This window comes from Eublepharis macularius, chromosome 5 (genome assembly GCF_028583425.1).
Source record: "Eublepharis macularius isolate TG4126 chromosome 5, MPM_Emac_v1.0, whole genome shotgun sequence".
Classification (NCBI taxonomy): domain Eukaryota; kingdom Metazoa; phylum Chordata; class Lepidosauria; order Squamata; family Eublepharidae; genus Eublepharis; species Eublepharis macularius.
This window is the reverse complement of record NC_072794.1, coordinates 30541180-30555623: the sequence shown is the minus strand read 5'-3', so window position 1 is coordinate 30555623 and position 14444 is coordinate 30541180. Positions and strand designations below refer to the sequence as shown.

The 14444-nt window shown below is 52.0% G+C and overlaps 1 protein-coding gene across 1 annotated transcript in view; it reads right to left on the bottom strand.

The window, feature by feature from the left end:
• Positions 1 to 682: 682 nt before the first annotated feature.
• Positions 683 to 14444, bottom strand: part of LOC129329724 (regulator of G-protein signaling 5-like) — a 38408-nt gene continuing 24646 nt past the window's right edge. Inside the window, exons 3-5 of the mRNA XM_054979292.1 lie at positions 5156 to 5217; positions 3024 to 3190; positions 683 to 1680 (exon numbers count right to left, since the gene is read on the bottom strand). Coding sequence (XP_054835267.1) covers positions 1519 to 1680; positions 3024 to 3190; positions 5156 to 5217 — 391 coding nt within the window. The 3' untranslated portion in view covers positions 683 to 1518. The remainder of the gene's footprint in view (positions 1681 to 3023; positions 3191 to 5155; positions 5218 to 14444) is intronic.

The following is a 14444-nucleotide window of genomic DNA, read 5'->3' as shown; positions in this document are numbered from 1 at the left end:
GAACAATTGAGAAACAGAATGTGGAGAGTATTGCATTAGGCTGTGCGTAGACACTTGAGGCTATGCTGCAGGGCCTTTAGGGAAATGATAACCTCAATATATCTAATGCAGGAAATGAAAGCAGATAACACAGCTGGGTTGCTAAACATGTCACACTGTTGGGGCACAGATGGCTTGATTTATTCTTCTCCCAGCCTCTGTCTCCAAATGGGAGTGTTTTTAGTAACTGTTATTTGGAGAATAGTATCACTTGCAAATCGGCTTCCCTTAACACTGCCACTGTGTGCTGGACAGACATCGGCCACTACCTGAACAGCTGCAACTTTCTCTTTGACCCTTTTTATGGTACAGCAGGCCTGCACAACTGGTGGGCCCACTGTGCAGTCCAGCACAGAGTTACACCCTTCTGTGTCCATTCAAATCAATTGGCATAAGTCTGCTTAGGATTGCACTGTTAGCCAAACACAGGAGAAGGAGCTCAATACACTTCTTAGTTTTGCTTCCTAAGTTCCTAGGGTTGCCGGCCTCCAGGTGGTGTTTGGAGTTCTCTTGGAATTGCAACTGACCTCCAGGCCTCAGAGATCAGTTCCCCTGGAGGAAATGGCAGCTTCTGCAGGTGGACTCTGTGGCAACCCATCCCTGCTGACCTCCCACCCCTTCCCAAACCCCACCCTCCCAGGCAACACCCCCAAATCTCCAGGAATTTCCCAAGCCAGCATTGGCAACCCTACAGTCCCTGCTTTAAAAAGGTAAAGGTAGTCCCCTGTGCAAGCACCGAGTCATTACTGACCCATGGGGGACGTCGCACCACGATGTTTTCTTGGCAGACTTTTTATGGGGTGGTTTGCCGTTGCCTTCCCCAGTCATCTACACTTTACCCCCAGGAAACTGCGTGCTCATTTTACTGACCTCACAAGGATGGAAGGCTGAGTCAACCTTGAGCTGGCTACCTGAACCCAGCTTCCGCCAGGATCAAACTCAGGTCGTGAGCACAGCTTGGGCTGCAGTACTGCAGCTTACCACTCTGTGCCACAGGGCTCTACCAAAATGGGGATTTTCCAGCACATGGCTAGGGCTCTTAACCTTCCTGTAAAAGTTCCTGGTGCGCCCCTGGCCTGCAGATGGCCAGGAGAGGCAACAGTCTAAGCAATGTTTGTCGGGTCTGAACTGAGCTGCTCCCGTGGTGCTTCCTGGCCTGGGCCGCTCTAACTTCCTGGTAGATTACAACATGCGGCTGGTATTCTGTGTTTGGATTCTCTATTTGTACAGTGGGAGCAGGAATGGGGAGAGAAAGGTAAAAGGGAATAATCTCCAGCAGGAGATAGACCAAAACAGTGAGAGCAGGACTTTAACAACACAGCCATCTGAACGTTATCAGCTAGAATATATATATAGATATATATATAAAATGAGAGCAACTACCAAGTTAAACAACAAAAACAAGTCTGGTTATTGGAGTAAGCAAGGGCCCTGCCTAAAGGTGATGGTACCAGTGCCTCGCACAGCTTTGCAGCATTGCTACTTGATTAACTCCTGATATATATCTGAGCGGACATATCTGGGCAGGGAATCCTTCTCCATCAGGATGAAGATTCTCTTCTGGGCCAGGTCAAAGGTGCTCACAGATGGCTCCACCAAGTTCTTCATCGTCACAGATTTGGTGAAATGGTCAATGTTCACCTGGTTGAGAGGAAGCAGAAAACGATACCTGTGGGAATCATACTTGTCATGTTCCCTAATGAGAGAATGTTCACATGCCTCTCACAGCCAAACAAATTTGGAATTGGTAGCAACAACACACATACATCTAGTCAGAGCCTGTAAGTTACAGCTGAAATGAATATGGATCAGAATGCATTCAACATCAGGAACACAAATTCTAAATGAAATATTTTAGCTCCTGGGTGTAAACATTGCAAGATGAGGTCTGAAATCCAGATTTTGAATATATGCTACGAACAGAGGCCCTAATGAGCTAGATGAAGGACAGTAAACTAAAGTTCAGTCCAGACAAGATGGAGGTGATGTTGGTCAATTCTGCATCAGGTCACAAATTGAGGAGCCAGCTTGTTCTGGATAGGGTTACACTTGCTTTGAAAGAATAGGTTCACATTATAGGGGTGCTGTGAGATCCATGTTTGCAATGGAAGGCTCAGCTCTCCAATACAACACCTTGTACCTTTGCCCAATTCATTTCAGTTGGTTCACCAGTTAACAGCCCTTCCTTAATAATGATTCAGGCTGTAATCACTACTGCAGTGTGATCTATGCAGGACTGCCCTTGAAGACAGATTGGAAGTATCAGCTAGTACAAAATATCGCAGCAAGATTGCTATTTGGCATCAGTTTCAGAGCATGTTATATCATGAGTGCTAAAAAAATTTACAACGGCTTCCATTTCTCTTCTAGTTTGAAAGTGATGGTTATGTTGCTTAGAACCTTATGTGTTCTAGAACGACAGGATATTGGAAGGAGTGGAAGGTTATTGTGGTCATCAGCGGAAGCTCTACCTTCTATGGCCGTGACACCATTATCTAAAATAAGAGGGTGTGAAAACATGACACAAGACAGTGCTTTTCCTGTGGGGGTACCTTGATTGCAGAGCACTCTCAACAGATATTCAGCAGGTAGTGAGTGCGCTAATTGTCTGATGCCAACTAAAAATGTACTTGTTTACCCAGATTTTCTGTTGATTATCTTTCAAATGTGATTTTATTACATAATTCCTTGTGATATTATTTTGACATTGCCTGGAAGCCACATCAAGCATCTTTTGTGAAGACAGTGGAATAGAAATGAGTATAATAAACAAATGAACAAATTGTTCCCACAGAGCTCTGCCTGCATAGGGTTTGGATTTGTATACAAGAATATTCCTTGCATGAGGGAGTACTTGCTTGTATGGCACTTACTACATATGCTGGAGCTCTGAGGAGCTACAGGGTACAATAGCCTATGGAGCTGGATTGTGTGTTGCCATCAACAGCCAATACATGATTTCCCATTCATTGCTACCCACTGACCTCTTTGGGAGCCTCACTTTGGATAAACTCCTCATAGATTTTCTTGGCCTTCTCAGCCATTTTGGCAGGTAATTTGATTTTCTTATAATCTTCACAAGCAATCCAGAACTCAATGTTCTCCTCACTGAACTCAGACTGGAGAAAGTTCCGGAAGCTGGCAAGCCCATCTGCACAGAAAAGGAAAGTTCACCACTTTTAATCGCTAGTTGTCCACAGTCCCATCAGATACAAAACGCTTTGTTCTCCCACACAAAAAATATTCAAAAGCCAAACAGAAGAAAGAATCCAAACAACAGCAGTAGCACCATCTATTTCATAGGAGTGAAAAAGACACAAAATAAGGAACACTCAGCCTGCAGTTTGCATGACCTGAGCAAGGCTGTTAGTCATTCATTCATAAGGGTAACATAAGTCAGAAGTGACTTGACAGGACATAACACAGAGAGCTTTCTGAGTTTCACAGAACTAAACAGATTAAAATAACTCCTGGCTTTGTTTTCAAAGAGAGGTTGGCCACCTTTTTTTTCCTGGAATGGGTTTGTGCAACCAGAAATCTTTTGCACTAGACACAAATTAATTTAGCCTACAAAGAGAATCCTGAATCACCATCTTAAAACTGTCACATTGCACATGGGAAACCATGCCTTTTATCCACAAGAATTCAGTGAAACCCAAAAGCTGACTAGCAATTTGTGATTTTCAGTTGATCCTAATAAAAAAGATATGGCATTACTATTTTACTAATAGACTGACATGGCTGCTTGCACTTTTTGTGTGTCTCTAATAACGTGTAAGCATCCCAAACATGTACAGCACCCCCAGCAGCGCAGCTAACATTCCTGACCACCCGATTACATGGATGTCTGGTTTGTCAAAGTTTTTCTCTTTTAAAAGTGCAATCATATGACTTCAGGTGACATTCTCACCACTTAGGGTCCAGTAGGCATGCACTACTCCTCCACTGTACTGTTTCAGCATGACATCTCTCACTCTTTCACACACACACCTGCCCTATGTATAAACCTAATGACTGTTAAGCCAGTTTCAGTTTGCAACATCAACCCTTATCCGTCATTATGTTTTCCATGCATATGGAAAGGACATGCTACATACAGTGTTCTGGATACATCCAATCACCATTTTGTCTGAAAGGGGCACCATGCATAATTGCAGTTTCAGTACCTGTGAGCCAGGATCCTGCATTCTAGTGCATGGGTATCCAAGCTGAAAATGTGAGTGTTGCCTCTTTCAGACTTAATGGCAATCAGATGAATACAGAATACATGTAACATGGTCTCCCCGTAGGTGTGATTAAACACATCAAAGGGCTCAAAAATCTGATCAAAAATCATGTCAGTGGTTGGAAAGAATCTCCCTTATCCCAGTAACACCAGCTGACTTGTGGTTGTGCCATGGCTTGCCAGGGCTTTTTTTCTGGGAAAAGAAGTGATGGAACTCAGTGGGTTGCCAGCACAGGGGGCAACTCTTGGCGGGAGGTGGTGCCCCTGGTACCACATGTATGCACACAAAGTGCGTACACGCTCCCAGGACCAATGACGTCACTTGGGGTCAGGTGGAACAAGGGGGGAGTTTTTAAAAGTTTAAATCACCCTCGGTTAAAATGTTTACATGGCTGGTGGCCCCGCCCCCTGATCTCCAGACAGAGGGGAGTTTAGATTGCCCTCCGCGCCGCTAGGCGCGGAAGGCAATCTCAACTCCCCTCTGTCTGGAGATCAGGGGACAGGGCCACCAGCCATGTGACCATTTTCAAGAGGTTCCGGAACTCCGTTCCACCGTGTTCCAGCTGAAAAAAAGCCCTGGGCCTTGCACATGAGGCATGTGTGGATGCTTGAAGCAGGCAAAGATTTTTTCTCCTATTTCGTTTCCTTACAGCTAGCACCTTTAATATCTGTGTCCCTGGATTCTTTCATCTCATTTGTGTTTTGAGGCACAGCACCATGTTTTTTTTTTTAAATAACAGCTTGGCTTTTCTAAAACAAATAAATATAATAGAGATTAAGCTCATTACAGAACTTTGTATCTTCCCCTTGCTCCAAGAACCTCAGTGCAGTGTTTTAGCCCGCAACAATACTGGGATGAATGCAAGTGGGAGAGGCTCCTCACAGACTTACAGGGATTTTGAAGGAGTTTCTCCAGAGAGTTACGCCACTGCTGAGTTTCCTCCGGAGAAGGTCTGCAAAGGCAAAGGGAAGGGGGAAAAAAGAAAGGACGTTCTTTAAAAAAAATCAGTGAAACAGAAAACAGTAACTGATGAAACACAGAGAAGCTTTGTCGGCACTTTTATGTCTCTTGCTAAAGGAGGATAAGGATAATAATAATATAACATTTCATGGATATTATTTTCTCGTAATCATTACAACAATCCTGTATGGTAAGTCAGCATGGAAGGCTGAGGAAGAATGGCTTGAAAACATGATTATACTAAGTCAGACCCTCAGTCTATCAAGGCAGTGTTTTCTACTCTGACTGGAAGTGGCTCTCCACAGCACAAAGAAGAGGTCTTTCATATCTACCTGATTCTTTTAACTGGAGATGCTGGGGACTGAACCGGGGATCTTCTGTATGCCAAGCAGACACTCTACCACTGAGCAACAGCCCCTCCTCAGCTAAGGCTATCTACAGAATTTGTAGAAGTGGCAACTTTCATAAGAACCTAAGAAGAGCCCTGCCTTATTATTATTTATTATTATGTATTCAATTTGTAATCCACTCTTCCCACCAAGCAAGCTCAAAGTGGCTAATGTGCATAGAGTCAATACAGTTAAAATAACATTATATAAAATATAAGAACAGCATTTAAAACTGGTAGCAATACAACAACCTAGTCCAGCAGCACTATAATGCAACCCGCATCTAGTCATCGTGAGTCCCAGGCAGCAGATGGCAACAGAACTAGTAAAAACCAAGAGGGGAGGAGACTCCCAACCTTCAATGAGAGACCAAAAAGGAGGTCCGCCCGCCTCAGCCACCAAAAGCCTGGCAGAACATCTGTTTTGCAGGCCTGGTGGAATGCTAATAAGTCCCACGGGGCCTGAACTGTTTCAGACAGAGTTCCACCAGGTTGGGGCCAGGGCCGAAAAGGCTGGGCCCTGGTCGAGGTGAGACGAACCTCTTTGGAGCCAGGGACCACTAGTAGATTTTTTCCTGCTGAGCCAATGCTCTCCAGGGAACATAGGGTGAGAGGCGGTCCCCCAAGTATATTGGTCCCAGCCCACTAAGGGATTTAAAGGTCAATACCAAAACCTTGAACCTGACCCAGAACTCCACTGGGAGCCCATGCAGCTGGCGCAGCACAGGTATCACATGTGACCAGAATGAAGTCCCAGTCAAGAGGCATGCTGCTGCATTCTGGACCAGTTGCAACTTCCGGAGCAGGCCCAAGGGCAGCCCAGCATAGAGTGAGTTACAGCAATCCAATCTGGAGGTAACCGTTGCATGGATCACTGCCACTAGGTCACGGGGAGCAAGGTAGGGGGCAAGCTGCCTGACTTGGCGAAGATAGTAAAATGCCGATCCGGCAACCGTCATGATCTGAGCCTCCATCGATTGCTACCATCAAGAGATGGGAGCCGGATCTCTGTACCCAGCAAACCGCAACCCAGACACAGGACCTCCGCCTTCGTTGGATTTAATTTCAGCCTGCTCAGACCAGTGGACTACAGCATCCTGCTTCGCACAGAGGCCAACCAGTTACTCTGGAGAACCATGATAAGGCATAGAGGCAGAGGCCTTCCCCTAATGTTGCCTCCTAACACTAGTATTCAGGGGGACTTAACCACAACAGCTCCATTTACACATTACAAAGTCCTTGTGTTTGCCAGTGAACAGCAACAAGGATTTTGTATCATACATTGGACATGAGTTTTCTGCCCCCTTCCCTTACATACACTAGTTTTTTTCTGCTTACAAGAAAAACAAGTAGGGAGAATAGGTGTTCCATCCCCCTGCTGGAAGTGAGAGATCTCCTGCCCCCACCCTTCCACCTCTGCTCACCTGCCAGTGTTGGGGGGAAAGACACCTGGGGGAGGCATTCCTCTACCATGATGGAAAATGACATCATTTTCCAACATGATAAGGAAGCTGTAGGTAGAGCGGGGTGGGGGGAGGCAATTCATTAAAAACTGCCTCCAACAGAGGGCAATTTTTAATTACTCCCCTTCCCCACTGCACCAAAAAATGACAATGGTAATTATGCACCCCCCTTGCCTCTCAGTTTCACCCCTGGGGTCTTGGAAACCCCAAAGAAGAAGAAACTTTAGCCCATTTACCCCTGCTGTTTTCACATTTGCAAACTTCCCAGCCCAGTGCAGTTGATATTGGCTTTGTTGTGAAAGTTACATGTAGCCACCACTTACCTAACAAGATTTTAACAACGGAGCCAAGAGTGGTTCTGCCAGGCAATTTGCAAATGCAAAAACAGTAGGGAGAAGAGTGTTTGCCTCTCTCTAGCTTCTTCTCCCTATTTGCTTTGGTTGCAAGCAGAAAGGGGCCATTAGTGGGAAGGAGGCAGAAAATTCACATCGTACGTCTGAGGCAAAGTCCTCGGGTTGTTCCTCTGCAATATGTAGAGAAGCCCTGAGTCAGCTCATGCAGACATCTTTCCACTCCACAAAGTGACTTTTCTGACAATGTATGAAGTGACTCTTAGCAAGTTGGTGTCCGGGGTCTGGGTCCCAGCCCCCAGACTTGGTAGGAGGGAACAGCAGGTCAACTGGGCGGACAGGCATACAGAGGGGGCAGCCAGCAGCCAGCAGGTCAACTGGTCAGCCAGCAGACAGCAGGTCAACTGGTCGGCCGGCTGACAGCAGGTCAACCGGTCTGACTGGCAGGCAGAGGGGGCAGCTGGGGGACAGCAGGCCAACCCCTCCCATGGGCAAATGGGGCCAGAACCTGCCAGGGGCAAGGGGCAAAGGCCCAGGGCCTCAGGAGGCAGGGGGAGACAGAGAGAGGCCAGCGAGTCCCACTCCCCTAGGAAAAGAAAGGGGACTAAGCAAGGTGGAAGGGGGCAAGGGCAGAGAGATTGGGGGCCCAGCAGTCACCCACCCAAAGGCCTTACCTGAGGAGGAGAAGCAGCAGCAGCCCCAACAACCCAAAGCCACGCCCCAGCTAGAAAATAGTAGCCTGGCCCAGGAGTTGCCAAAAGCCAAGCCACTCCAGGTGGGGCTAGTGGAGGCACTCGGCATGAAACCCTGGGCAACCAGCCAAGGAGCCGCAGCTGGACCCACCTTCAGCCATCAGCTCAGCCAGGGAGGCCGGGCTGCTAGCCAGGGAACTGCAGCTGGACAGGCCTTCAGCAATCAGCCAAGGCAGGGAGGCTGGGCAACCAGGGAACAAGGCACAGCTGGTGCTGGTCAGTGGGGCCAGATCAGCTACCCCAGCTGCAACTGCTTGGTGCAGCCCAAGACCAGGCTGGAAGAGGGGTGGGACAGTAGAAGGAAGCCCTATAAAAGCTGGCTGGGAAGAGCCCGGTGGTGGTGGGTGTGAATGAGGAGTGATGATGTGGAGTGAGAACGGTGCAATGCAAGAGTGGAGGTTTGGAGGAGAGTTCTGGAAGGAGGGGATGAAGAAGGACACAGGGGGCAAGCAGGCCAGGTTGAGCAGGCCAGCGAGTGGACTGAGAGGGAGTCTGGGTGAGGTATACCACCCCTCCTTCCACAGAGCAGGGTCCTGCAGCATCCCTGGCCCCCCTATGACGTCAGGAGCAGACCGCCCAGGGCCACACCCAGCGGCAGCGGCGGCACGCCCTGACAAGTTGGTGGCCCGTATGGGGAAAGTCGTTCCGACGCAGGCGCCAGTCGAAGGGATGTATCCCAATGCCGTAGCCCCAGCAGACCTCAGACTGTGGCTAGAGGAATGCTTGGACAGGATGTGGAGGAAGCTGGAGGCGGCCTTCCAAACAGCTCAGGCAGAGCTAATGCAGGCCGTGGAGCAGCGGATGCAAGCCTGCACCCCCACAGCCTCCTCACCAGTGGTATGTGCGTTGGCTTGGGAAATTAACCCGCCAGCTGGCAAGAGGATAGAGAGTCTGCGCGCCACCGTGAGGATAGGCCGGCAGAGCCTGCAGGCCCTGTTGGACTCAGGGAGCGCAGTCTCGGCGATCCACACCCAACTCGTCCCAGCTGCCACCCCAGTGCACCGCTGGATCCCGGTGACAGATGTGATGGGCCGCACCCTGCCGTATCCTGCGGTCTGGGTCACGGTGGAATACCTGGGGGCGATCCGCCGCATAGAGGTCGTCAAGGTGGCCCACTTACCCCTCCCCATGCTGCTAGGGAGAGATGCCCCTGAGTTTTCCCGGTTACTCAGGGAGGCGATGGGGGCGTTGGCAACCCCCCAAGCTGCTGTGGCTCTGCAGGTAGAGGAGGCAGCTGACCCCAGCGAGGGCCCTTCCCGTGGACCAGTGGCCGAACCACAGGCCGAGGACCCCGCAGGTCCTCCAGCAGACCGCCGGTTCCGCAATGCCCAAGGTGCAGACGAGTCCTTGCAGCGCCTGCGAGATACGGCAGCTCGTGAGGAGGAGCAAGTGCGGGATGAGAGAAGGGCCCAGCGGCTCCCCCGCATCGAGAAGCAAGGAGAGGTTTGGGTCCGTCTGGCCCGTGCCCCAAATGGCCAGGGAGAGGTCCGCCAGCTACTGGTGCCGGCAGCCTACCGGGCGGAAGTTCTCCGCATGGCCCATGAGCATGCTTGGGCCGGGCACCTGGGGCACCACAAGACCCTGAAGAAGGTCCTCGAGCGGTTCTTCTGGCCCTCCGTGAATGCGGACGTGAAGGCCCACTGCCGCTCATGCCCCACCTGTCAGCGGGTGGCTGCACGACGCCCCTCAAAGGCCCCCCTCTCCCCATTGCCCGTCATGGAGACACCCTTCCAACGCATTGCAATGGACTTTATCGGCCCGCTGCCGCGCACACCCCGGGGCCACCGCTTTGCCCTGGTGATCGTGGACTATGCTACGCGGTTTCCGGAGGTCATCCCACTAAAGACAATGCAGACCCCGGGGATGATACGGGCCCTGTCCAAGCTGTTTGCAATGGTGGGCCTGCCGGACGAAATCTTGACGGACCGGGGGGGGGCCGTTCCGTGCCAAAGCCATGCGTCAACTCTGCCAGAATTTGGGGATCCGGCAGGTATTCACCTCGGCTTACCACCCTCAGACGGATGGTTTGGCAGAGCGTCTGAACCAGACCGTCAAGGAAGCCCTGAGGAAGATGACCCGGGACAAGCCCCACCAGTGGGATCTGTACATTGACCCCCTCATGTTCGCCCTCCGGGAGACCCCACAGGCATCCACCGGCTATAGCCCCTTTGAACTGCTATATGGGCGCAAGCCACGGGGGATGCTCTCTCGGTTGGCAGAACGGTGGAGTCCCCGCGCCAGCAGCCCTGCTCCCCCCATACAGGAGTATGTGAGCCAGCTCCGTGAGCGGGTGCAGAAGTCCCAGGCAGAGGCAAACCGCCAGCTAACACACACCCAGGCGCAGCAGAAGGCTGCCTACGACCGGGGTGCAAGGATGAGGACCTTCCAAGTCGGAGAAAAGGTCCTAGTACACCACTCGGTGTTCCCACGGGAGGAGGGGGACCCATGGAGGGGCCCTTACCAAATTCGGAGGGTACTGGGTCCCACCACTTATGAGCTGCAGTGCGGGCCGGGCCGGCGCCGGTGGAGGACGCTCCATGTGAACCTGCTGAAGAGGTGGTACGAGCGGGACAGCGAGGAGTGCCAGCTGGCGGAGGACCCCCTGGAACTCCGGTCCAGTGAACTGCCGTGGACCACAGAAGGCCCAGAATTCGAGGAGCCCAAGGTGGACCCCCAGCTCGACCCAACTCAACGGGCCCAGCTACAGGCTCTATGGGCCCAGGTACCAGGCGTCTTCTCCCGCAGACCGGGTAGCACCAGCCTGATACAGCATGCCATCCCAACCGAGCCAGGGCAGGCGGCCCGGGCTACGTGGCGACCCATCCCTAGAAAGCGCTGGGAGGCAGTGGAAAAGGAGACGGACGAGATGCTCCAGCTGGGGGTGATTGAGCCCTCACGGAGTGCCTGGAGGAGTCCAATAGTCTTGGTGCCCAAGCCGGACGGGACCACCCGCTTCTGCGTCGATTACCGAGAGCTGAATAAGGTGGCCAAGTTCGATGCCTATCCCATGCCCCGAGCAGACGTGCTGGTGGATCACCTGGGGTCCGCTCGCTACCTGTCGGCTCTCGATTTAACCAAGGGATACTGGCAGGTGCCCGTGCGGCCTGAGGATCGGGAGAAAACAGCGTTCGCCACCCCCCGAGGTCTTTTTCAATTTAAGAAAATGCCTTTCGGTCTCCATGGTGCGGCAGCCACATTCCAGCGACTAGTGGACCAGGTGCTGGGCGAGTGCCGGGCATACGCAATGGCCTACATTGACGACATCATTGTCTTTAGCCCGGACGGGCCCACCCACCTCCAGCACCTGAAGCTACAGCCCGCAGAGAAGCGCTATGCCACAGTGGAGCGGGAGGCCCTAGCAGTCAAGTGGGCAGTGGGGGCCCTGCAGTACTACCTGGCCAACAACCCCTTTGTACTGCTGACGGACCATGCGCCCCTGCAGTGGCTCCACCGCATGAAGGCGCACAATCCCAGGGTGCTGCGGTGGTACCTCTCCCTCCTACCCTTCCAATTTACCATCAAATACCGCCAGGGGGCACAGCATGTGGACGCAGACTTCATGTCCCGCATGTTCAAGACTGAACCGGACCCCCACAACTCAAAGCCAAGCGGGGGGGTGTGTCCGGGGTCTGGGTCCCAGCCCCCAGACTTGGTAGGAGGGAACAGCAGGTCAACTGGGCGGACAGGCATACAGAGGGGGCAGCCAGCAGCCAGCAGGTCAACTGGTCAGCCAGCAGACAGCAGGTCAACTGGTCGGCCGGCTGACAGCAGGTCAACCGGTCTGACTGGCAGGCAGAGGGGGCAGCTGGGGGACAGCAGGCCAACCCCTCCCATGGGCAAATGGGGCCAGAACCTGCCAGTGCCAGGGGCAAGGGGCAAAGGCCCAGGGCCTCAGGAGGCAGGGGGAGACAGAGAGAGGCCAGCGAGTCCCACTCCCCTAGGAAAAGAAAGGGGACTAAGCAAGGCGGAAGGGGGCAAGGGCAGAGAGATTGGGGGCCCAGCAGTCACCCACCCAAAGGCCTTACCTGAGGAGGAGAAGCAGCAGCAGCCCCAACAACCCAAAGCCACGCCCCAGCTAGAAAATAGTAGCCTGGCCCAGGAGTTGCCAAAAGCCAAGCCACTCCAGGTGGGGCTAGTGGAGGCACTCGGCATGAAACCCTGGGCAACCAGCCAAGGAGCCGCAGCTGGACCCACCTTCAGCCATCAGCTCAGCCAGGGAGGCCGGGCTGCTAGCCAGGGAACTGCAGCTGGACAGGCCTTCAGCAATCAGCCAAGGCAGGGAGGCTGGGCAACCAGGGAACAAGGCACAGCTGGTGCTGGTCAGTGGGGCCAGATCAGCTACCCCAGCTGCAACTGCTTGGTGCAGCCCAAGACCAGGCTGGAAGAGGGGTGGGACAGTAGAAGGAAGCCCTATAAAAGCTGGCTGGGAAGAGCCCGGTGGTGGTGGGTGTGAATGAGGAGTGATGATGTGGAGTGAGAACGGTGCAATGCAAGAGTGGAGGTTTGGAGGAGAGTTCTGGAAGGAGGGGATGAAGAAGGACACAGGGGGCAAGCAGGCCAGGTTGAGCAGGCCAGCGAGTGGACTGAGAGGGAGTCTGGGTGAGGTATACCGCCCCTCCTTCCACAGAGCAGGGTCCTGCAGCATCCCTGGCCCCCCTATGACGTCAGGAGCAGACCGCCCAGGGCCACACCCAGCGGCAGCAGCGGCACGCCCTGACAGTTGGTTCCTATGCCCATTTCCGCTCACGCTGCTCATCTTCTGTGCTTTCAGGGCCGGCGGGCATAGCTGCCCTTGCAATCACAGGTGCTTTTCTTCTTGTGCCCATGGCAACTGCTCTCTCTGCTTCCCCCTTGCGCTGAGCCGGTCAGCTGACCTCCATTACTTTTTTCCCTACCTATAACCCGCCTTTCGGACATCAGGCAACTCAAACACAATTGGAAACAGAAATTCCAAAAGAATGACAAAACAGCCACTGGAAACGCATCACTAAAGTTCATTGTTTATTTCTTTTGAAAGCAGAATTAAAACGATCATCCTCACCAGAGCTGTCCTCAGTGACCCAGACTATTTGATTCTGTAGCGATGCTCACATCAAGTGACAAGATAAACAAGCCCTGTAGCAGCCGTGGAATTAAAGAGAAGACCCAAAGCCAATCAGATATGTACTGTAGGCAGAACTGCACGTTACACTTAATGGGCTGCTTCCTAAAATGGCATCCATGAGTTTTATTTATTAAAATATTCATACTCCACCTTTTCCATTGTGGCCCAGGTCAGCTTACAATCCAAATTTTAAAACATACAAAATACAACAAATACTCCTATTAGCCTCTTTCTGCCAATGTCTGCAATTTACCTCTGATTAAAAGCCCTCACAAATAAAAAGGCCTTATAATGTCTCCTAAAAACTTCTAAAGATGGTGCTTCCCTTACTCTCTCAGGGAGCAAGCCCATTCCACAAAGTGGGGGCCACTATGGAGAAAGAATGGGCTCTAGCAGAGCAGAGGCCAAATGGACCACCGTAAGCAGGAGAGACAGTCGGTTCCAGGTAGGGATGGGCCCTGGGCAGATTGTGCTCAGCCCCTCCCTGCCCACTACTAGGCTCCCCTTCTTGTCCTCCCACCCACATGCCCCCACATGCCTGTGTGTTCTTCCTTTGTCCTCTCACAAGCACTCCCATCCCCTGCAGTCACAGCTACCCTCACTGTCTGCAGGCCCTTTCTCCAATGGTGCTGGATGGTGGGTGCAGCTATGAGTGCTACTGCCATAGCCACCAGAAATGCTGATGCTTTGTGCACTATCCACATGAACTTCTCCAGCAGTGCTAGTCAGCATTAGAGATGGGCACGAACAGAAAAAAAACGAACATGATGTTCGTTGCCATCCACGAAGAGGAACTCACGAACAACCACGAACATGGCCCTGTTCACGAACATGTTCGTCGTTGGCTGTTCATGGGGGCCAGCAGGCTTTCCTCCAGCCATCATCCAAGTTTGGTCAAGATCCCTACTGCACCATTCCCAGAAACCTGACCTGAGCAGGCACCAGGAAAGGTACCAATAATAAATAATAACTTGGCCCCACAGCCTGGCAGCAGCCCTGGAACTTGAAGGGGTAGATCCCTACCACACCACTCCCAGAAACCTTACCTGAGCAGGCACCAGGAAAGGTACCAATAATAAATAATAGCTTGGTCCAGAGCCTGGCAGCAGCCCTGGAACTTGAAAGGGTAGATCCCTACAGCACCACACACAAAGAAAATTCA